At 45.0% G+C, this 24,655-nt stretch overlaps 1 protein-coding gene and 1 long non-coding RNA gene across 5 annotated transcripts in view; one reads left to right on the top strand and one right to left on the bottom strand.

Annotated features, from left to right (window-relative positions):
- MAPKAPK5 (MAPK activated protein kinase 5) overlaps positions 1-15,307 on the top strand; it is a 29,528-nt gene extending 14,221 nt beyond the window's left edge. For 2 of the 3 annotated variants that reach the window (XM_081017444.1, XM_081017443.1), the window contains exons 8-14: positions 927-1,007; positions 2,289-2,476; positions 3,329-3,449; positions 4,874-5,004; positions 6,072-6,193; positions 10,154-10,258; positions 11,313-15,307. In XM_081017444.1, the coding sequence (XP_080873570.1) occupies positions 927-1,007; positions 2,289-2,476; positions 3,329-3,449; positions 4,874-5,004; positions 6,072-6,193; positions 10,154-10,258; positions 11,313-11,407 (843 nt within the window). In that variant the 3' untranslated portion in view covers positions 11,408-15,307. The remainder of the gene's footprint in view (positions 1-926; positions 1,008-2,288; positions 2,477-3,328; positions 3,450-4,873; positions 5,005-6,071; positions 6,194-10,153; positions 10,259-11,312) is intronic. The other variant, XM_081017445.1, reaches the window with a different exon arrangement.
- A 1,661-nt stretch (positions 15,308-16,968) lies between these two features.
- On the bottom strand, positions 16,969-18,766 carry LOC308483574. Of its 2 annotated transcripts, none has more exons than XR_013989689.1 (3): positions 18,194-18,766; positions 17,757-17,952; positions 16,969-17,268 (listed from the first exon to the last, which is right to left on the bottom strand). It is a non-coding gene; the product is annotated as an uncharacterized lncRNA (long non-coding RNA). The 2 variants fall into 2 exon arrangements; XR_013989690.1 differs by lacking the exon at positions 16,969-17,268 and adding an exon at positions 17,276-17,416 and having other exon boundaries at positions 18,194-18,761.
- Positions 18,767-24,655: the final 5,889 nt, after the last annotated feature.

Here is a 24,655-nt window from a genome sequence, read left to right as displayed (position 1 = left end):
TAATGCCTCTTGCTTGCCTGGACGGAGGCTGAATCTGTGGGCGGGTGGGTGTCTAGAAACATCTGACTTTTGCATGGCTGGTATGTAGCCTTTGCATTCTGAAAGGTTGTGCACCCATGCTCTAGAAGTCCCGTCAGGTAGTTCTCTGTCCAGGCCCAACAAGCCTGAATGGCACTTGGGCAACAGGGAGTGCTAGTGCACGAGAACTTTCTGGCTAAGAGCCCTGACCGGAGTAGTTGCAATATGCAAAACATTACATATGCAGCACATAGGAGCCTATTTTGCCGCTCAAGATGTTCTGTTCCTAGGCCCTCTACAAGACCGGGTGTCAGTGTACAAATCTTAGGCATTTGTTTTGAACTTTGGCAACCTGGATTTTCGTCTCACATTAAAAAAATAAAAAAATAAAATCTTGAGTTTTCTAGCTCCTGCGTTGGCAAAAATCTGAAAATATGTTAGTAGTGCTTGTTGAAATTTTGGAAGGAAGAGGGAGGCCGAACAGTGTTCCGAGGGAATGGGGTTTTGGTGTGTTATATAACTCCTTTGCCGTTATGACTAACGCAAGCAAAATAAATAAGCAGACATTTGCAAACTTTTTTTTTTTTTTTTTACTATTCATGGACTTCAGCTTTTATATGCCAGGACAATGACAACTTTATTTGTTCTGAGATCTTTGAGAGCAGCATTGCAATAACAGTTGACAGCTACTGACGTGAGAAGCTTGCTTTTAAAAATTCCTTGTGTAAGCAGCATCAGACGCATCTATGAGCCAGTGTAACCAGCTAGCTTTGCTCCCTGCTCCCAATCCTTGCAGCAGGTGCTATGGTCTATGTTTCTTGATCACAAAGGTGTGTCATTGATGTTTCTCTCTCCTCTTTGCTGTTAATGTCTAAAGATTGCCCATGTTCCCCCTCCATCCCCCACAGGTACTAGAGGCACAGAGAAGGCATCAGAAAGAGAAATCTGGTATCATTCCTACCTCGCCAACGCCCTACACTTACAATAAGGTATGCTTCTCAACCCAAGTGTCCTTGGCTGTGTTTCAGGAATACAGTACCCAGCAGCTGTCTTTCCATTTGCCTGATTTTTCATGGGGAATTTTATACCCGGCACAGAAGATGGTGGCTGGTATGGAATTATGCTGTGTTAAGCACCAATCTTTTGTGGTTTGTTGTTGTTGCTTTATAAAACACATGTTTTCCCCTCTGAGTTGGGGAAATGACTTAAACGTTGCAGGCAACAGCTGCAGAAATCAGTTGAAATGATTTTAGAATGTTGTATTATTTTACTGTTGTTAGCCGCTCTGACCCCGACTTCGGCTGGGGAGGGCGGGATAGAAATAAAATTTTATTATTATTACTATAATTGTGTATAGGGAAGAGGGAGTGGAAATGTGTGTCTGCATGATTACATGCCATTCTTTTGTGACCTCCAGTCAGTTTCCTGGAACTATGTACACCCTCGGTTATATTTCTCCTCCCACCATCAAGCTCTTCCTAGTGTATATTAAAAACACTCTTCTGCCACCTGCTTGCATTGTATGAGAGACATTTGTGCAGAAAAAGAAAGGGGGGGGGACTGTTGTACTCACTGATTTGCCTAATGCAAGACTTGCATTTGACTTTCCCCAATGCAGAGTTTGCCTCTTTCTTCAGTGTGGAATATTTACACAGCCACATCTATTATCAGCATTAATCATATTTGAAAGTTGCTTTTCTCACTCAAAGCAACTTGTGCTAAAATGAGTTAAGAACATCTGGTGCAAGTCTAAAAACACAGCTATACAGCTAAACAAATTGGGACTTACTGATTGCACCCCACTAAAAGAGACTACAGTGCATCCCTTCAAATCAAGGGTAAAAGCCTGGGTAAAGAGAAAAGCCTTTGCCTGGTTTCCAAAAATAGATAAAGACTGTGCTAAGCAGTACTGGCCGAGGGAGCCGGCGTACAGCTTCCGGGTCATGTGGCCAGCATGACTAAGCAGCTTCTGGCGAACCAGAGCAGCACATGGAAATGCCATTTACCTTCCCGCCGGAGTGGTACCTATTTATCTACTTGCACTTTGAGGTGCTTTCGAACTGCTAGGTTGGCAGGAGCTGGGACCGAGCAATGGGAGCTCACCCTGTCACAGGGATTCGAACCACCAACCTTCTGATCGGCAAGCTCTAGGCTCTGTGGTTCAGACCACAGCACCACCCGCGTCCCTTGGGGGTCCCCTATCCCTTCATCCCAACCCTCTCAAGTCACGCTCCATACAAAGTTAAGATTCCTTTTTATCCTTCTCCCAGAGCTGTGACTTATGGTCCCTGGGTGTCATCATTTACGTGATGCTGTGCGGCTACCCACCTTTCTACTCTAAGCACCACAGTCGGACAATTCCCAAGGACATGCGGAAGAAGATCATGACAGGGAGCTTTGAATTTCCGGAGGAGGAATGGAGCCAGATCTCTGAAATGGCAAAAGACATGGTGCGCAAGTAAGTCCCATCACCAGTGGGTTGTGCAAAACTCTCCCAGGTGGGTGAGTCATGCTGCCTGTAGTGCTTGTTGGGGGGGGGGGTCACAGCTAATACAAGCAGGTGGAGGCTTCCATTCACATAGTGGCTACTTCCCAGGCATAAATCGGTCTCTGCCACAAGTATCTTTTACCGTGGGGAAGATGGGTATGGCTTGGCCGAAATGGTCTTGTGGGCCAAATGGGAAGGTCCTAACGAGGCCCACAGGAGAGGTTTCCTATCCTTTGCCTGCACAATCAGAATGTGCTCTAAAATATGCTTGAACACTTTCCTGTGGTGGATTGTGAGGAACAGTATCAGTGTCTCGGCCACTTCTAGGGATTGATTATTTATTTAAATATTTATATACCGTTGAACCATGAAAATATATCGCAGCAGTTTACAGCAGTATGAAAACAATAAAATCATAAAAAGTTAAAAACAAAAGATGGTTTGCTATTACCTTCTTAATGAGAAAACCCACACCCCAATGCCTGGTGCTTTCCAGGTTTCGTTGGACTACAGCTCCCGTCCCTGACTGTTGGCCGTGCTGGCTGGGGCTGATAGAAGCTAGAGGCCAATGCCATTTAACACACAGGGCACCAGGACGCAATGGATGTCGCCTCTCAGTAGGTGTTTGTCTCCCGAATTGACAGCTTGAGCTCACTCCGTGAAGGAGGATGAAGATGGTAATTGGAGAAGAGCTGACGTTGAGCTGGTCAGGGTTTTATGAAGTCTAAAGGCGCCCTTGGAAAAATGGAACAGGAAAAGAGTGCATCTTTTAAGGAAACGGGTGGGTTTGTGATTGATGTTTATAACTCCTTAAACTCCTAGGCTGCTGAAGGTGAAGCCGGAGGAAAGGTTGACAATAGAAGGTGTCCTGGACCATCCTTGGCTGAACTCCACGGAGGCGCTTGATAACATTTTGCCCTCTGCCCAGTTAATGATGGACAAGGTTGGTACTATTTTTAGCTTTCCTAACTAGATTGTTTTTAAGGATCAAGGAACATTGGTCAGCAGAAAATTATCCCAGGCCCATCTACTTATATAGGCTAGTATTTGCAGTGGCTCTATTCTCCCAAGCGTCTTGTGAGCAAGGATAAATACTTCTATTTCTTTTTTATTAAATAAATATTTTTGCCTTTATTAACATTACTAACAACCCAAAAGTGTGGTAGCAGGGTATTGCATCATACCACCCACAAAGCAAGCAAGCAGTAAATAGTAAGAGAAAGAAATGGGGACGCATCCATATAATTCAAAGCATCCACATTTCCTGAGCTGGCATGGACAGTGAAGGTTGAGCTTCTAAATCTGAAGCAAAGAATATAAAACCCCACCAGATGATGTAAAAGTGTTCTGGATCCCCCTGGTTTACAGGTAGGTTTTTCATACATGATGTAACTTGTCCTCATGAACACTGGAGTGTTTGTCAGCTTGCGCCATTTGCTGTTGCTGTTTGAGAGACCTGGACCAAGAGGTGTCCCTCCTGGTGCTATGTCAAGTTGCAGAGCAAAGATTCATAATCCTAGGCGACCCATGTGTGGTGCTGGGCAGGTTGCAAGAGCAGGAAATTCCAGAGCTGAAGGACAGCCACTAAGGCAGGCTTGCTCAACCTCTGCCCTCCAGATGTTTTTGGCCTGCAACTCCCATGATCCCTAGCTAGCAGGACCAGTGGTCAGGGATGATGGGAATTGTAGTCTCAAAACATCCGAGGGGCCGAGGTTGAGGAAGCCTGCACTAAGGTCACTTCTTTGAACACCCTTAAAGTCCTGACTAAGCACAGGACTCTCAAGAGGGGATGTCTTAAAAGCTGAGCTCGATTTTAGGAGAGGAGGCGATCTCTTGTGCCTGCAGCTCCCCCGCCCAATGGGCTTTGGATGTCAGAGCCAGGGCAGACACTGGAGAACCGATGTCAGTGTGGTTCTAATAACACATCCCTGTTCAAAGGCAGGTTGTCACATTCCCTTGAAGCTTCCAAAATGATGTTGTTTGACAGCTGACCATGCTGTTACGGAGCCCACTTCCAGGAGATCTGAAATTGTTCACCCAAGCGTTGTCTGTCTCTGCTGTTGATGGAAACCTTGCATGGCAAGTTCATGCCAAGCGCTTTCTTGTTAGAGGGTTTTGTAAATCGCTCCCTATTATCAAGAGGTAATCTAAATACTAGGCTGCTGAGTGATCAGTCCAACCTTATTTTGGGGTCTGCATCCCTTGGGGTGGCTCACATCTCTCTGTGGCCTTCAGGAAGCAGGTGCTGGACCCAGGCTCTTGCGGTTGGTTTCTGTTATCACTTCTATGCATTAATTCATAACCTGACTTGTGACTTCTTTGCCTCCCTCTTCTCTCTTGCCCCCCTTCCCACCCTGATTGTACCAGGCAATGGTTGCTGGGATTCAGCAGGCACACGCAGAGCAGCTGGCCAACATGAGGATCCAGGATCTGAAAGTCAGCCTCAAGCCCCTCCATTCTGTCAACAACCCTATCCTGCGCAAGAGGAAGCTGCTGGGGTAAATATCCCAGAGCAAAGGCTACAGGAGGGGGCAGTTCAAGGACAGGGGAAGGGAGAGCTGAAAAGAGCTAAATGCTTATTAGGGAAGAATAGTGAGAGAAGCCTTGCAGAGTGGGGATGGGAATTCGTGGCATTCTGGACGTGGTTGAACTCCAGCTGCCATCAGTCCCAGTCAGCATGGACAGCAGTCAGGCATGAGTGGGAACTGCAGCCCAATACCTGGATGGTCACAGGCTCCAACCTCCCCCCCCCCCCCAATCTTCTAAAACAAGAAACTTGTCCTTGGAAGGAGCTGGCCTGTGTGGCCTGTTTGAAACACAGCAGGCACCGATCTTGGAGGTATTCCGCTTCCTCCAGAGCAGGGATGGGGAGCCTGCAGCTCTCCAGATGTTCCCAGCCACAGTTCCCCCACTGCTATAGCAGAGGAGCTGGGGACCTGCCCAAAAGCTGACAACGGGGGCTAGGGAAGTCATGGGCATTGGGGGTTGGGATGGTGTCTTGCTCTTGAGGGTGGCTCCCTACTGGAAGGAGGTAGAGTTGCTCTGAGGCTCTTCTTCCAGCCCAACAAGACAGTGAAAGGGATGAATAGCAAAGGGAAGAGGAGAGTTTTTTTAAAAAAAGAAAGGAAAATTGTTTTTCCTTCAACGTTTTCATCATAATCTGCAGTAATGGATGCTGTTGCTGTTGGGAGAATTTCTTCACAGCCACTAAATATGTGCTTGGCAGGAAGGAAAATTGTTTTTTCTTCAACGTTTTCATCATAATCTGCAGTAATGGATGCATGATGCTGTTGGGAGAATTTCTTCACAGCCACTAAATATGTGCTTGGCAGGGAGCTGGAGTGGTGGGGAATCCCAGAGGATGGAATAAGTATAGAAGGAGGGAACAAGCTCAAAGGCAAGGAATCTCCATCTTGGTCGATCCCGGCACAAGTTTCTTCATGGGCGGCTAACGTCTCTCTTAGGCAAAAGAAGAACCCAGAACTCCCACCTGATATTAGCTGAAGGAGGCTCTGGGAGACCCTGATGCTTGGGGCACTCACATTTCTCCCCTATCTCATTACAGAACGAAACCGAAGGACAGCGTGTATATCCATGATCCTGAGAACAGCAGCGAAGACTCCAATGTTGCCCTGGAAAAGCTCCGTGACGTGATTGCCCAGTGCATCCTGCCACAGGCTGGTAAAGGTCGCAGATTTTAAGACAAGCTGTGTTTGTGGGAGAGGGAGTTGGTGGGAGGGCCGCAGGTTGCCTGTGCTTTTGAACCCTTTTTACAACAGCCACAGTTTGCACGTCACACTGGTTTACAGCAGCATGGAAGCATAACGGTACACGCAGGTCCCACTTACCGAAAACTGCATTCCCTGGAAATCATTGGCTAGGCAAGTGTTTGCCTAATGAGTCCATGATTTCCATTACGATACGATACAATACAATACAATACAATACAATACAATACATTAATCTTTATTGTCATTGTCCCATACAGAACAACGAAATTGAAAAATCTACATAAGACATTCAAAACCCAACAAGCCTGCTATCCCAGCTATCCCAACCTGGTTAGGCCCCTAAAAACTATGATACCCCATTTTAAAATACAGTATACTCCCATAGAGACTCCTTACACTGCGTTTAAAACCAAAATCGCATTTGGGTAGAAACTCTTTCTCAGGCGGCTAGTCCTAGTCTTTATAACCCTGTACCTTCTTCCAGGAGGCAGAAGCTGAAAGAGATCATTTACGGGGTGCGTACTATCCTGCGCTAACTCTGCAGCTTTCTTATGGGACCTGGAAGCATAGATTTGATTCAAGGTGGGAAGAGTGCACCCAGTTATTCTCTCCGCAGTCTTTACAACCTTGGACATCATTGTTTTTTCCCTGACCGTGCAGCTCCCAAACCACACACACAGACCATAAGTTAATACAGTCTCCACAGTACAATGGTAAAATGCCATCAACAGGTCCTTTGAGAGATTTCCATTGTTTCCTATGGGAACATTTCTAATCCATGATCTCTCCCACCCCCCTTCTCGCCATGGTTTCTTCCTAAAATGGCTGCAGCCAACCAGCTAGAAAGAGAGACAAAGGAAAAACAGATTTGTCTTATCTCTCCTGCTCCCTGATTTGTTTGATCTCGCTCTCTGCTCCCTCTCTCTGTGGTTTCTGCACCAAAGTAGATGCCTTTGATCAGCAAACGACAAACAAGTACAGAAGTGGGCAAGCTGTGGCTGTTTGAATATCTGAATCAGCTATGTGTGTAACAAGATTTGGGCATCGTTCTTTGTGTTTGGATAAGCGAATATGCGGATAACAAACGGGCTGATAGGGGGACCTACGTGTATAATATCTCACAACACAGCCAGAGTAACAGTGCGGCAGAACATTTACTGGAACAAGCTAACAAAAACAGGGAAATTTAAAATGTCTGTGTGAAGGCTAACACTGAAGTTACCAGGTGGGCTTCCTTCAAAACAATATTTCATAACTGGGGCACCACAACTGAAAACTTCCACCCCCTGTTGATTGTATTGTCTTTATCTAGAAATGGAGCTCTCATTACTGAGTGTTCACACATTAAAATTTTCTCTCTGTTTGATGTGTGTATCTGCTGTAAGGACAGGTGTGTCTGGCCCAGTGACCTTACCAAAGGCCTAGACTGGCCCTATAGCCTGAATTATCCCTCTGTCTCCCTCTACTGGCCACTTACCATTTCACCACCACTGACATGCAATTAATACTGGTTTCTAGACTTTCCCAGCATTCTGCTCTGGGAGTAGAACTGAAAAATAATGCATATTTTACATCCCACTTTTCTGTCTTCAAAAACAAAAAGGCAGCTAACAAAATGTTTTTTTAGAAAGCCATTAAAGCAAGTTAATGTAGCAAGACCTCTGGGTATAGGGTGGTATAGAAATTCAATGAATAATGATAATAAAATACTACTTTTACATGCGGTGAGATATGCTTGCCTTGGAATCCACCCAGAGCAGAACACGGGTAGTTAAACATATATTTAATTCAGGAGTGTAACAGTCAGAACAAGCAGCCTTTATATCTTGCGCTAACGTTGTAGTTCTAGTTTTCTGATCTAGCATAACTTAAGATCCATAATGGCTATTATAATATATCCCTCATCTCATTTCTCTCTCTGTGTGTGTGTCCTTCACAGCCACTCTCTCCCCACTCACTGTCATTTCCCCAACAGACAGACTTATCTGCCAGCCTCAGTCCCCACAAGGCTCCATTCCATTCCCCTCCTGTCAAATCATTTCCTCACTTGCTCTTCTGTCACATCAGCTCTTAGCCACGTGTTGGAAGGCTGCCACCAACAGGACCAGGCAGGCCTTGTCCTAGGAGCATTGCATGACAGGTGCAGTGATTGAAAAGGCCTTCTGTGAATAGCCACATGGCCTGGTGCTTCCAGGTTATCCAGAAAAACCAAGGGCACCTTTCTTTATGGTTCTTGCCCTCCTGCCTGTACATCCTTATAAAATCTTGATGCTAGGCTGGTGACTTTCTGAGCGGAAGCCCTCGTTCTTTGGTATTTGCCATGAGGATTTCAGGCCAAGCTCCTCCACTCCCGGCATTTAGGCACCTTTGTCAAAATGCACATCTTAGGCGTCTTCTTTACATTACTAGTTCTGATCTGATTTTAACTGTTGTTTTGTTGCTGATTTAGTATTTTAAACTGCAGGTCGTAAGCTGGTTAAATAAAAATGGGCCCTTCTTCCACTACCTCCCTTTCACTTATTCCCACAGTAAAACCGGTGATGAAAGCAAGAATAGCGGTAACTACTGTCCCATCCCACCTGCCTTTTCACTCCATGTTGAGCAGCTGCGGAGGTGGGCAAGCACTGCAAAGGGAAAGAGCAGAAAACAAACCAGGGAATAAAAAAAGAACTGTAAAAATCCATACAGAAAAGAAAAGTCAGAAAGAATTAAGTAAAAGTTGTTTGATAATGGGTTAAATTGAAAAAATTCAAGGTTAGACTGTTAAGATAAACTATAGAATAAAAATTGAGAAAGATGGGAAGAACTTGCTGAAATAGTGAATTGAACTAGAATACAAAAAAAGGGAGGTGTGAGGAGGTCGATGAAACAAGTAAAGGAAAGGTAAAGACATGGAATATTGGATATGTGTTTTAGTTTCTTTTTTGTCTGTCTTTTTTGCTGTATTGTATGGCTTTTATATGTTTTATATGTTTTGTTATTGTTCTTTTTCTTTTTTTACTGTTATTTTTTTCTTCCTTTTTTCTGTAATTTTTAAACTTTTAATAAATATCATTTAAAAAAAACCCCAGAAAAGTCAGCTCCAGAAACGGGCAAGTTCCTAGTGCGTTTCTGCTTTATCTTTACAAACCGGCAAGCGCAGCTCAGCCTAGTTAAGTTAACTATAGCAATTATTATTATTATTACATATTTATACCCCGCCTTGCTCCCAAGTTGGGACTCAATGCGGCTCACAACATTATAAAATACAAAGTAATAAAAACAAACTAGTTCAGAACAATGACTGAAATATATCTAAACCCATTTAAAAACCAACCATTAAAGTACAGTTTGTCCTCACAGTGGCCCAGTGGTCATCATCATCTTGGTTTCCAAAGGCCTGTCTGAATAAGAAGGTCTTAGCCCTGCTGGCAGAAGGATAATTAAGATGGAGCAAATCTAACCTCTCTTGGCTTTGTTGGATTAATTGTACCTCTCAGGTAGCTTCACTGGATTACGTTTATGAAGGAGCAAATAGGAGTACTTTCCTTTGACAGGCACTTACTCAAAAATGGACTTGGAACTTAACAGGTTTTGGATTGTGGCTTTTCTGGATGGCAAGGGCCCTCCCCACTGCAAACAGCCAGTGCACCCCCCAGTATTCCCTCTCCTGAATGCCTCTTATGTGTTTTCAGTTAAGATGGGGCAAAGTTGTGGGACTTCTGCAGACATCAGAGTTACAAGATCTGTGGCCTTGTGCGTTAACCCGCCCATTGAACACCCCCCCTGCACTTTTATTTTGGGGATGAACTGCAGAACATTTGATGCACCTGCACTGCTGTGGGGTGGGGGTACAGTTGCCCTTCTCCTCCCGTCTGTGCAGCCTGGCATGGGCTGTGAGGGACCCTCCTGTGACGCTTTTCCCATTCTGAAACAGGTGAGAACGAAGACGAGAAGCTGAACGAGGTGATGCTGGAAGCCTGGAAATATAACAGGGAGTGTAAATTGTTGCGAGACACGCTGCAGACCTTCAGCTGGAATGGTAAATATTTCTTGGCATTAAAAAAGTGCAGGGAGCCCAGCCTCAAGAGGCCTTAAGCACAGCTGAGCATCCCTTCTTCCCCAGTGTGGTGTAGTGGTTAAGAGCAGTGGACTCGTAATCTGGGGAACCGGGTTCGCGTCTCCACTCCTCCACATGCAGCTGCTGGGTGACCTTGGGCCAGTCACACTTCTCTGAAGTCTCTCAGCCCCACTCACCTCACAGAGTGTTTGTTGTGGGGGAGGAAGGGAAAGGAGAATCTTAGCCGCTTTGAGACTCCTTAAAGGGAGTGAAAGGCAGGATATCAAATCCAAACTCCTCTTCTTCTTCTCTCTGGTTCCCCCGGCCTTGATATCACCTCCACTCGACATAATCTGTCTCATGGAGTTGTGAAAATAAAGAGGGACGTTCCGTGTATGCACTCTTGAGCTCCTTGGAGGTCAGTCAGGATCCAAATGTGATAACAAGAGTCGTGTGAAGCTGCAGCTCTCTGTCCATGCTCAGTGATGGCTCTGTTATCGCCGTACTGAACTGTTTGCAAAAAAACACTTGCCAGCTTTTGTTAACTTCAGGAACTGTTGCAAAGGCTGAAAAGGGGCCCTCCTTCAAGTTCTGCTTGGGACCAAGAGGCACGTCCTCTGACGTGATTCTTTGTCTGGCCTATGGTTGCATACACACATAATTCTAAGCCGTGGTTCGTTTTAACCATTTGCTCAGTAAACCACAAGTCAGCCTTCATATAGGCAAAGAAATCACAGCTGATTAGCAGCTGCTGTTGCCTTGTGCTTCTGTAGCTTGGTATCTGGAGTGGGGTGGCTAAGCAAACCATGGTCAACCAGGGCTGTTCAGTTCAGACACAGTGCCAAACCATAGTTAAAACCAGCCACAGTTTGTAAGCCAGCAAAAAACCATTGCTTCACATTTTGGTTTGTTGCCAGGAGGCAAGCCATGGTTTCATGTCGTATTTGAACTAAGCCAATGAATGCATTTGATAGTGTCTTTCTTTTTCCCCATTTCACCAGTTTGGGACTAACCAAGGTCATGTCTTCTATTTTAGGCAGAGGATTCACAGACAAAGTGGACCGACTAAAACTTGCAGAAATTGTGAAACAAGTTATTGAAGAACAGACAAACTCCCATGACTCTCAGTAGCTGGAGCCTCCTATTCTTAACAAAGCAAAAACACCCCTCCTTTTTTTTAACCATTTGAGATTTCTCCTTTAAAATGTAAAAAAGTATTTTTATGTAAATTAATAAATCACAATTATTTCATTTAAATTTTCATGCAGCTTGAGAAATGCTGTATAGATGTAGATAACGAGAATCATTGGTACTGTAATATTTTTTTAAAAGCTCAGTTCCTCAGAATATATATATATATATATATATATAATATAATTTTTATGTACCGTTTTAACACATGACTGTTAGACGGGGCAAATTATGATTGTCTTCTTTTCAATAACCAGATGCTGTCTTCTCTCCCTCCAGCTGCCTGTATCAAATAGTTAACAGCCTGTATCACTTAGCCTTGTTCTATCTCTGCCCTTTGCATTCAGCTCAGTAAATTACTTGAACTTAGCACTGAAGGATACAAACAGCATGATTGTCCTTTGTAACTTTTCTTCCAAGGCAGCTGCTTTGATGGCAGAAGAGCTGGCTGTGGAGGGTGACCCAAAGAGCCTCTAGCAGAGGCAGCCTGCCTGCTCCTGGGTCTCTGAGTTTCATGCTGCCCCTCTTCCCCACCCACCCCACTTCTGAAGCTGAAAAAGGACAGAAACCGGCCCTCTAACCTGGATAGGTTGGTCTTCTTCCTTTCCTTTTTTTAAACAAATTCATTTAACAAAGATCTGTACATATTTCTAGTTTTTTATCTTACAACACGTTTGCGTTTTACGACTTGACGGATGACGGTTTTATAGAATTATTTTGGTACAATCCCTTGTGCCGTTTAGCCTGTAAAGTGCCGCTTCAAGGCTTCTTAGGAGCTGTTGACTTTTCACGTGGATACTTTTTCATTGCTCACTTACTTCTGGGGTTGTTTACACTTGGTTTCCTGAGCCATATTGCCTCATCAGTTGCTATGCTCCATTTTTTGTCCTTTTACCGCTATTTAGCTCATTGCTCACCTCTGCCTCTGCCATAATTTTGTGTAAGTCAGGACTGGAACCCTTGCCTATCAAGGATGCTGTCTCAATGTGTAACAGCCTTTTTCTTAGTTCTTTCCAACAATTCCCAGTGGAAAGTATTAAACTGATTGGTAAATTTTCAGGTGGGTGCCCTATGTTTTTTGGTTTCGGTCTTCGGCGCTGACAGCTGTGCGGTCAAGCTGGGAGGAAGGTGCATCAACAGGCCACCCTGCATGCTTGCTCACAGCTAATAAATTGGGGCAAGGCGTAAGTACAAAACCATGAGAGCCAGTGTGGTGTAGTCCAGATTTCTCGTAATCTGGGGAACCGGGTTTGATTCCCCGCTCCTCCACATGCAGCTGCTGGGTGACCTTGGGCCAGTCACACTTCTTTGAAGTCTCTCAGCCCCACTCACTTCACAGAGTGTTTGTTGTGGGGGAGGAAGGGAAAGGAGAATGTTAGCCGCTTTGAGACTCCTTAAAGGGAGTGAAAGGCGGGATATCAAATCCCAACTCTTCCTCTTCTTCATGATCTGACTTGGACACTAAGAGCACGCACCAGGAAACTGTTGGAGAAGGCCTTCTCTGGACATGCCCACAAGCCAAATGTCAAGAGAAGATGGGCCTTCTGAAGTCTTGCTCACAGCAGGATTATATTCACTGAGGCTGTGCAGAGTGAGGTTCATAGAATTAGAATTGGCCCAAAGGGTTGTCTATTCCAACCTCCTGCAATGCAGATGGAGGCTTCTACTTACAAGAGCAATGCTGAAGTGGAAAGCGGCTCTTGGATGCTCTTCAAAAGTTCCAGGTGAGGTGAATCTTTACCACCAGCTTGTCAGCTGGAATTTACTTCTGTGTGGGAACATCAAACTATCCAGAAGCCAATGTCTCTGGTCCTCAGTGAAATAAATAGTAGCATCTTCCCTTTCAGTATTGTTCTGCTCTGAAAATTGGCACCTGTATTCTTCAAGAATTTGACACGCACCTTTGTTTTGGAACCACTGTTCCTCGATTTCCCTCCCCATGGAGGGCATTAAGAGGGACTGGCTTGCAGTGGTGTGACGAAGAACTCACAACAGCGGTTGTCTTGCCATTTTCTGCAGAAATTCTGTGGCAACTTACATGTGCAAAGAGTAGACTGTGGTGAAACAAGTGTGGCTTTGAGGCTGTTCTTAAATTCCAGTGGCTGACCCCTCCCTGCTAGCATAAGCAGTTCCCAGAATGCTCTGCTTTCACCACTCTGGTTAACAAGACCTGGCAACCCTTGGCAGATCCGTCACTTTGAACAATAAGGAAAAAAATGGATTAGATTAAGGTTAGTATGGCAACTTGAGGTTGAAGATCAAATGCTGTTATTTCCCCCCCTTTATTACGAAAGATTAATTTTATTTCCTTAACTGTTTTAAGTGGGTTTATTTTTTTAAAAAATGCCTTGTTATGCCTGCCAGCATATCTTATTTTAAAGGAGGTTAAGTGGCTGAGATCTCTGGGTTGGTTTTGGTTCTAAGTATGTGTTTCATAATACAATACACGGCAAGGCAGATACTGGATAGGAGTTTTGCTTTCAACGGACAAGTCCATGGGGAGTAGGTTGCTGAGGAATTCTTGAGAATACCAACTGCCCACTCAGTAGCTCAACCACTAAGCATGTGTAGAACTTAGGCATGGGTATTTTGTTAACTTCAGAGGAATACTCGCACAGATTTGCCATCACTTTTGAAGTAAACCAGGGGAGCCCTTGCAGGAAAGAGAGCTTCATACGTACATAGGAAACCTCTGCATCAGTAGCTGTTTTCTGAGTTGGGTGGACAGAAATCAGTAAGCAAAATGGGACAAAATGAGTTGTTCAACCTTCTGTTTTTCCACCCTGGCAGTGCTTCTGGGATAATGCGTTTAGAGCCACCTTCCCCAACCACGTCCTCCACATTTTTTGGACTGCAACTTGTATCATCCTTTTTTAAGAAATAGTTTTCATTTTCTAATATGCAAAAAGCAGTAATAGCAATAATAAAGGAAAAAGAGAAAAAGTGATCTAAAGAAGAAAGAGAATTGAATGATATGAGGTGAGAAGGGAGTGGTAGTACTCCAAAAACAGCATTATAATTCCAGACGATTGTCCTTCATAAGCATATTATCCAAAGGAATCCCTGAGGTAGCTGCCAGTTGTGTTCCTTTAATGTATGATGCAATAGAAGGTTTTAGAAAAGCTGTCCTTTGCTTTTGGATTGCGCAGGGTTCAGCTGCATTTTGTTATAATTTCTTCCGTTAAAGCAGTGGCCCAGATCTGGTGGTACCAGGAGTCTTGCAAGTCTCCTGCAGCTGACTTCCAGCGTTTGGTCGAACCAACTTGACAGTTGGCTGATGCAAGTTGTAGTCCAACAAATCTGGAGGGCACCAAGTTGGGGAAGGCAACTATAGAGGATTTGTGTGTGTGTGGAAAACTTCCAACTTTCCCTTTGGCCGGGAAAAAAAAACTGTTTGCAAAGGTACCAGATTCATAACAGTACCTGCCAATCATTCGTGGAACTGGAAATGCAGGTGGGATTCTTTTGTTCTGATGCAATGTTTTCCACATTTATTTTCCCTGTTGGAATTTTCTCAGCAACCCCTCACTATGGTGGGCATCAAGATCCAACTAGCTCAGATGAGCTTGTCTGGTTTGTTATTCAGAGTAGCAGGGACTTGTCCAGGAAAGAGGAGTTTGTTCTGAGGCTGGCTGGCTGGCTGGCAGCATGGGTGTAGCTGTGTCACCATCCTAAATTCAATCGTCATTCTCTCAAAATCATCTTTCTTCACCATTTCAGTGTGTCTTTTTGTTGTACCATGGTTCGGTTCGGTTCTCTTCCCCTGCCCATCAGTATTATATAAATGTAAATATTATGCATTGGCGTACATAAATAATTTTACTAAAACTTTTAAAAGTATCTGGCTCTTGTTGTTTTTTTTAAAAAAAAAGTTTTAGAAATTAAATTGCAGATTAGCATTTTAGCAACGGGTATCGTCTCAAGATCAGTCGAGTGCCCTCATGGCCAGATAGCCAGTTTCCTCACCCCCCCAGCCATCTTCTGCATGGCAAAATTGGGCAGAGTAAAAAGTATTTCTGCATTTTGCAGAATAATGAGGTCTGTTGCTAAACTCCGCCAGTTGCTTCCCATTGCCCATGTAATGCATGCAGAGCTTGTTGACATTGGCAGTTTGGCTTATGAGGGTGCAGATCTAAATCAGAGGTGGGCAACCTGTTCTTTCCATATGTAGGTAGACTCCCAGTTCCTATCCACCCCAACCTGCAAGGGCAGGTATATGATAGAAATTGGAGTCTTAGAGATCTCCCATCCCTGGTCTAAATGCTCTTTCCATCACAGTTTTGTCAGTTGCCCAAATATTTTAAGCATGTATATATGTCGCAAAGCGTTGGAATAAAGGACTAGACCAGTTTAAAGCGGCCTAGACTAGTTCAAACCAGTTTGGACCAGCACAAATCAGCATGGACTGGTTCAAACCAGCCTAGACCTGTTGCAACCAGTCTGAGCTACTTCCAACCAGTCTTGGCCAGTTCTCTGACGTTATTCGATTCACTCGAAAATGGTTCCAAACTGTTGCACATTGTCCCCTGAAAGGTTTGGCTGTGGAAAGAGAAAGGTTTTTATCATGGGTCAAATAATCAGCCCTCGAGGCCTTAACCTGCAGAAAAACATTTTTTTGAAAAAAATCCCTAGCCCGCGACAATTTCAGTAATAATCTGATTCACTCAAAAATGGTGCCAAACTTTTGCAAATTGTCCCCCTTCAGCACTTCACAGCCCTGCTGGAAACCAACGCTTGAATCCAAGGCTGTCTATTGGAAGGCCAATTTGGAGGGTGTGCAGGGAGGAGTACACCCTACTGTGAAGAAGAGGGGGGAATCCCGTTGGGAAAGGAAGAGTGCTGCTGCGCTGGGGGAAGAGCAATGGAGCCTACAACCTGTTGCCTAAATCTATGCTGCTCTTCCCTGGGATACATGTTCCAGATTCACTCCCGGCCCCCCAAGGAAAGGGGGTTAGACTTGGTTTATTCAGCTGATTAAGTAAGAGACAATTGACTTCTCAGGTCAGAAAAAGGGTCTGCAATACTTCCAATTTTTGTTACACCTCCCACCCAGCCTTTGAAGAGCATCCTTTCTTAAAGACTATCTACACCTCCTGTGGAATGCGGGTGGCGCTGTGGGTTCAACCACAGAGCCTAGGACTTGCCGATCAGAAGGTCGCGGTTCGAATCCCCACGACGGGGTGAGCTCCCGTTGCTCGGTCCCTGCTCCTGCCAACCTAGCAGTTCGAAAGCATGTCAAAGTGCAAGTAGATAAATAGGTACCGCTCTGGCGGGAAGGTAAACGGCGTTTCCATGCGCTGCTCTGGTTCGCCAGAAGCGGCTTAGTCATGCTGGCCACATGACCCGGAAGCTGTACGCCGGCTCCCTTGGCCAATAAAGCGAGATGAGCGTCGCAACCCCAGAGTCAGCCACGACTGGACCTAATGGTCAGGGGTCTCTTTACCTTTACCTTTACACCCTCCTGCATATTTAGTTTTGTATACCACTTCTCAGTTTCCTAGTTCACCTGCAACTGTCACTTTATTTGTCCTGAAACAGTCACTTGGCCCTTGAGCAGAATGTGTTTCTTCCAAGGCCTGGGAGGAGGATTTCCTTCCCACTGGTTGTTTCCTGAATAGGATTTTCAGGTCCACCGAAAAATTGTAAGATCCACGGTCGAACATCTCCCTCTGTGGGACCGGTGGCTTCCGGTGCATCCATCCCCAGAGAGTTTGGAGGTTCAATGTCCACCACAGGTTTGGGATGGTAAGGCTTCCTTTCCACTTCTTGCGTCACACCAGGTCACAGGCTGGAACCGATACCTATAAAGATAGGGGAGAAAATGGGCAGGGCAATTGCATGTTCATGCAATTAATCATTTCCTGTTGTCCTTCGGTTAGGATTGTCTTTGCTGTAACCACAGGGAATCTTTGGCCTTGAAGCTGGGTTCATCCACAAACATGTCCTCATCTGCATCTCAAAAGGGAACAGGTAGAGGAGGAAGGAGGTGAGGTTGATGTGGTGTGAACACACTGGCATGAGCACGAGTTCGGCTGCACCGGTGTGTTTGCACTGTGCCAACCTTACTCAACCCTGCCAGCACCAGCAATGTCAGTAGTGGGAGGTCATGTAAGTGCCAGGACTTTACCCTGCCCACAGTGCTAGCTGCAACCCAACATGGAAACCCTACGCATAATCCTACTAAATCTAGTTGGTTTAATAGCAGTATTAGGCTAGCAAGATCTTGTGAGATTTTCCTGAAATCTCAAGATCTCATGAGCTCTGTAAGATCTTGCAGACGGCCACTCACCTTTTCCAGTCGGCACTGCGTCCAGTGCTTAGCAGCAACTTCGTCCTGAAGCCTCCAGGTTCCCTCTGCCTCTATGTCCGAGTCCTTCTGCCAGCTGCCTGGGGTCATTCACAGGCCGACGTGTCTCTCTCTTTTCTCATTTATGGCGCTTATATCCAACCTGGGATCTCAGAGCAGTCTCGAAAGGGTTTCCTATCTAATCAATAAAATGACACTTAAACAAAATCATAGAATTGTAGATTTGGAAAGAATCCCAAGATGCATCTAGTCCAATTGCACGCAAAACAGGAATCCAATTCAAGAATCCCTTGCAAATGGCCACCCAAACTCTGTGTATAAAAAAACCTCCAATGAAGGAGAGTCCACCACCTTCTGAGGGCGTCTGAATTGATATCCCATCTTTTACTCCAAGGAGCTCAAGATGACATAGTTCTCACCTTCTCATTTAATCCCCACAACCTGCCCCAGTGAGCTGCATAGCTGAGTAAGGAGGTATTTGAACCCTAGTCTCTCCCAGGGCTTCCTCTTCTGAGAAACAGCTCTTCACTTCACTCACAGAAGCTGCTCAGTTCTGCTCCTGGTGAGCAGTTGCTGGCGTGGTTTATGAAAAAAACTGCAAGCATTTTATGATGTCACAGTAGGGGGCTTGCAGGCACTGGGCAACAGAAGTGGGCATGAGTGTTACACAAATCTTAAGGTGCACACATAGCAGACACGCACCCTAGAGAAAAAACAATCCTTCACCATTCAAAAATTATAAAATATTCCCTGAAGAAAAAGACACTTTCTTTGAGTTCACAGAGCAATCCTGAAGCCCTCTTAATGACCCCAGATATTTACTCTGCAGTTGAAGGAAAAACCTTTCCCAATAGTTCTTTTCACTTACAAATCCTTCAAAAGCTATAAACCTCTCACATAAATAGGGGTAGATCTGTGACAATGGGTTCAAGAACTGAGGTATTTACCATTTCAAGTGAAAGGTTCAGACTGGCCAGGAAAGGGCAACCAGCAAACATTCTCAGGTATCATGACAAGAGACAAGAAGGAGACAAGACTGCCTCTTTTTGTGATGCATGTATGATGCTTGTTGGGTGGGCAGGGGTTTTCAAACCAGGGTGCTGTGGCACCCTTTGGTGCCTTGAATGATGGTCAAGGGTGCCGTGAGCAACACTGGCCTCTGTCCCTCTTTCTCCCCCCCCCATGCCTTCTTGCATGTCTGCCTCCCAAAGGCTTGTGCAGCTGTTTGTTGCAGCACCCCTGGCTACAAGCTCCTCAGGTGAACGATGCCTCTGGAGCTGGCCAGGGGGTGCTTCCCAGGCCCCTGTGGGGCAGCATGAGGAGGCACCTCTCTTTAGGGAAGGGGCGGCAGCTGTGGCTGTCCAGAGGACTCCTAAAGAGAGGGGAGAGAAGAAGAAGGAACACTCCACAAAGGAAGGAGTCAGAAAAAGAACGAGAGGCTGCCAGCTCTGCTGGCAAGGGGTGACATAGCTGGGCTCCTGAGCCTCACAGGGCTGCCACAGAAAGAATGGGAGCCCTGGACTCAAAAAAGTCAAAAACCTCTGGGCTAAGGGAAACCCAGCCAGATAGGTGGGATATATATATATATATATATATATATATATATATATATATTATTAGCAATTTCTCAAGTCTTTAAAAGTTGTTACACACACTTGTCTTGGCTCCTCACCTCCATGCAACATGTAAGGTGAGAAACTCTGTCGCAACAGTAAAATTAAGATCTAACTTGCTTTGACTGGTTCCTGTCGCTGCTCATTTTTCTCTGACCCATCATGGATTTAGCCCCAACCCCAAGAAACTAGTAACTGAAAGGAGGTGGGTCATGGGAATTGAAGCGTATGCTTTCTGCATACAACACACCCACTGCCAAGCAGCTCCATCTCATCTGCCCCCAACCCTATACCACCCTCTCTCCAAAAATAGACCAGGGTCACTGAGTCCTTCCCAGCAATAGAATTAGCCATACTGGAAGATTCCTAAAATGTTATTAATCCAGAGTTCAGAGTTCAGAATTCAAAGGTCCCAAATATAAAATAAACGTTCATAAATGTACACGGCAAACACATAAGTAAGTACAGGGGAGCAATCCTGTCAGCTTCTTTAGGAGACAACAAGAGCCTGCAAAGCAGGCTACAAATAATAGAAAAAGTATTAAACTGTACATTTCAAAGAATATATATATATATCACCCTAGCGTTGCATGGCATTAACATTGTTCTAACCACTAGGCCACACGGACTCTCCTAGAACCTTGGCCCTGAGGCCGGGAATTCCATCTTCTCAACTGCCGTTGCCTAGCAACGGAGCTTGTGACCGTTTGAGGTTCCTCAGCATCTGGAGGTTGGCAGAGGTCGCCTGTAGTGACCTTCGCTCCGTCACTACAGGCGAGGATGGCGTCCCGAAGACTCCTGGAGGTAAGTAGAGGTTATTTATACCCCGCCCTCCCCAGCCAAGACTGGGCTCAGGGTGGCTAACAACCAATAATAAAAACAAGTTGATTAAAATACAATTTAAAAGATTAAGATACAACATTAAAACATTAGGATGCAGCCTCTTCACAGGAGGGAAAAGGAAATAGAAAGAGGGGGAGGGAATCAAACTGATTCTAAGCCAAAGGCCAGGCGGAACAACTCTCACTTCCATACATCACTACTGTGAAAACCATAGCTTTAACTATATGGACATTGGTCAACAAGGTGATGTCTCTGCTTTTTAAGATGCTTCAAAATCAAAATCAAAATGAGTCAGTGAATTATATCCACATTTTGTTTTCTTTAATTCATCTAGCCCTTCTTCAGTTGATCCTGTTTCCCCTTTTAAAAGACCAAACCATTTTATATGGCGTTGGAACTGTTCTACCAGATTCCTGGCTATTTTAAAAATCAACAGATGCCAAAGTGCCAAAAACTCTTTGATTTCTCATTTGAAGAAAGCTATTTGCCAAACTTTACAGAACCAATATTCTAGATTCGTGAGCTTTAATTGTTATTATTTTTTTGAATGGGGTCAATTTTCAACATAGTAGTACATTTTAAAAGACCAGAAAAATCGTAATTGAAAAGCTCTCTTATCAGTGGATCAATAAATCCTAGGTAATTTAAAAAACCAAACCAAACCAGAAATTAACCTACGATGCAATCCTTTGGTGTCTGCTTACATCCCAGTAACCCATAGGATTTTTCACATCTCCTTCTAGAGATGTGCAGTGACCCAAATATTCACCTTGCATTGTAGCATCTGAATGAAGCCTAATCTGTTTTGGATCCGCTCTGTCATTCCAGTTTGAGTCATCATTTCGGTTAAATCTGCAAAGAGGACTGTTCAAATATTATTTCAGGAAGCCTTGATAGAGTTGGTTTGGTTAACTCATGAAGCAGTGGCTTGGTTTGTAGCTCCTAAGAAAGGCAGTCCAGATGTTTTGGGACCACAACTCCCACCAGTCAGGGAGGATGGGAGTTGTAGTTCAGCAACATCTGGAATACAACACATTGACTACCCCTGCCCAACACTGGCACATGGGCACCTTAGTCCTTTTTGGGTTGGAAGAAATGGGGAGTGCCAAGAGGTATTCTGAAACACAGGGCTAAAGGTTGCCCACTCATGGCCCACAACTCTGTCAGGGAGGAAATGGTTGGCTTTGTCACATGATCTCCTGGTTGGTTTCAAATATATTTTTTGTATGTTGCGGTGGTGGGTGTGGGGCCCAATGCTTGACCACATAACACCGGTCTTGAAAGACCTGCATTGGCTCCCAGTACGTTTCCGAGCACAATTCAAAGTGTTCGTGTTGACCTTTAAAGCCCTAAACGGCCTCGGTCCAGTATATCTGAAGGAGCGTCTCCACTCCCATCATTCTACCCAGACACTGAGGTCCAGCGCCGAGGGCCTTCTGGCCGTTCCCTCATTGCGAGAAGCCAAGTTACAGGGAACCAGGCAGAGGGTCTTCTCGGTGGTGGCACCTGCCCTGTGGAACGCCCTCCTACCAGATGTCAAAGAGAACAACAACTACCAGACTTTTAGAAGACATCTGAAGGCAGCCCTGTTTAGGGAAGCTTTTAATGTTTGATGCTTTACTGAATTTTAATATTTTGTTGAAAGCCGCCCAGAGTGGCTGAGGAAGCCCAGCCAGATGGGTGGGGTATAAATAATAAATTATTATTATTATCAATCAATCAATCAATCAATCAATTTCTTTATTCGACCGATAGTCAGAATTAAAACATTACACAATAATTATAAACTATAACATCATAAGTTACATAAGGTACATAAGTAAGGTAGGGCCACAGTACTAGACCTCTCACAGATAACCCACGTCAAAGCATTCAATTATACGTTTCCGACACTTGAGTGCCAGGAAAAGAAATTTAGCCACTGACAAGGTTGTTTTCCCAGAAGACTTATTTAGCAGATATGCTGTCTGCTTTCCTCTTTGTCGGGAACTGAGCTGGGGTAAGTATGGAGTTATAAGATACTGTCTTAAATCGTTGTAGAAGGGACAGCTCAATAAAATGTGCTCTGTGGATTCTACCTCACCCAATGCACAGTGGCATAATCTCTGGTCATATGGGACTCCTCCATATCTCCCCTTCAGGACCGCCGAGTCAAGAACATTCAGCCTAGCCGCAGTAAATAGTCTGCGGTATTCCACGTAGTGGATATCCGCCAGGTAGCGAGCTGGAGCAGCCCGATACAACTGCTCCCCCAGAAACAACCCAGGTTTCACACGGGCTATGTCCTCCTGTCTGGCAATATCCCTTAATCTTTGCGCGATCACCGCCTTTGCGTGGCTGTACGTCATGGACTCTATATAAAGGGAGGACAACCCACACTTCTGCACTTCCTCCACTATCTCCCCTTCCCATGGAGATTTAAAGTTATCCCTCAGAATCAAGGGGGCCAAACCCACCGGTCTGAAACAGAGCTTGAGCCATAGCCATAACTTCGCTTTCAGGGCCACATACCTAAAGGCTTGACAACCGGTTTCCAGTCTCATGATCGCACCTGCCACAGAGGGGGGGATCCTGAGTATGGCCCTGAGGAATTGGGTTTGGATAGATTCCAATTTTTCAAAATCCCTACGTGAGCCCAAGGCAATGCCCACCAGCAGAAGAGGGAGGACTTTCATTTTAAAGAGACGTAAGGCAACATTGACAGTTTGTGCCTGTTTCTTGGAGTACAGGGTTCTAATCATCAGGGCTGCTTTGGATGCGTTCGAGGCTATGTATTCTCTGTGCGCCAGGAAGGACCTATTTGATCTTACAACCTGACCCAGGTACTTGAAGCAACTGACCTGCTCTAAAGGAATACCATTAATTGACCATAAATTAGGTTTCGGTCGAGCAGCAAAGACCATTATTTTGGTCTTGGCATAATTTAATTGGAGCTCGTGTTGGGTCTCATATTCATGAAGAGCTCGAAGCATCCTCCTTAATCCGATGGGGGAGGTAGCTAATAGGGCGGCATCGTCCGCATACAGTAGGACATTCAAGGCTCATCCTGCCAGTTTTGGTGGATGGAAATCAGCATTTGCCATATGCACCACTAGCGAATTAATATAGAAGTTAAACAGAGCAGGGGCAAGCAAACAGCCCTGTCTTACCCCCCTAGTGGTGGCAACCGGATTGGAGACTAGCCCCTTACTATCTATCCTATTCCTCAAGAGGGTATTTGTATGCAAATTAATAATCAGCAAGAGAAGGCGGCGGTCGATAGATGTCGCTGCCAATTTTGTCCATAGCTGGTTCCTGGGAATTAGATCAAAGGCCTGCTTAAAGTCTATAAAGGCGACGTGGAGGGCTTTTAGGCCATTGCCAGCGTACTTGGTGGCCAAGTGATTTAGGATTAAGATTTGGTCTGTTGTTGATCTTCCGGGGCGGAAACCCGCCTGTTCCTCTGCGATGATATTGTTGCTTTCCATCCAGGTCGTTAATTTGTTAAGTAGAAATCTTGAATAGATCTTCCCGATAACATTTAGCAGGCTAATTGGTCTAAAATTGGCCGGGTCTGTGCGCGGCCCTTTCTTGTGAATTAACACAATCAGTGCAGAGTTCCAGCTTGGAGGAAATTGTGCTGTTTTGTTTATATAAGTAAAAAGAGCTGCTAGGGGTGGACACCACCAATCCTTATTGGCTTTAATAACATCTATGGAAATAAGATCGTCTCCGGGTGCCTTGCCCGCCTCAAACTGGCCTATAAGTGTTTCCACTTCAGAGCAGGTAACAGGATCCCACTCTGGCAAGGGGGCCAAATCTAACCTTCCTCCGCTAGCTGCGTGAGCTGCATATAAAACGGAGAAGAAGCTTTCCCAGGTGTCAGCTGAAATTTGGGGTTCTATCCTTGACAACGGTCTACCCAGGTATCTGGAAATTTGGTGCCAAAAGGAGGAGGGATTTCTATTTTCTGCAGCTTTTAGAAGGTTCTTCCAATCATTTCTTTCTGCCGCACGCTTCTTTTCCTTTAATAGTGCTTTATACCTTCTCTTGAGGTTCATAAGGTGACTGCTAGGTGCGGAGTCATTTGATGCCCTATATGCCAAGAATTCATTATATAGGTTGTTCTTGAAGTGCCTACATTCCTCGTCAAACCACTTTTTATGAGAGAAATGGTTACTATTCATTACCGGGGTCTTAGCCAACGAAGGTTTTAGCAGTTCTACTAAATTGTCATATATTGGCAGTGGCTCAACTGCCTGGATAAGGGAGTCCCTTGTCTCTTGCAGTTGGTCAGACCAAAGGAGTTCATTTATCCGTTGAGCCATATTGTCGGTCCATTTTAAGGCAGTGGGCCTCATCTGAAGCTGGTTATTTGTAATAGGCACGCAGGAATAGGTAGCCAATTCTCCATCCAGGGTCAGAGAAAGTTCTAATGGAAAATGG

Source organism: Podarcis pityusensis (assembly GCF_964106645.2).
Source record: "Podarcis pityusensis genome assembly, chromosome: 8".
Classification (NCBI taxonomy): Eukaryota; Metazoa; Chordata; class Lepidosauria; order Squamata; family Lacertidae; genus Podarcis; species Podarcis pityusensis.
Note: the sequence above shows the minus strand (reverse complement) of the source record. Positions and strands in the feature narration are given on the sequence as shown.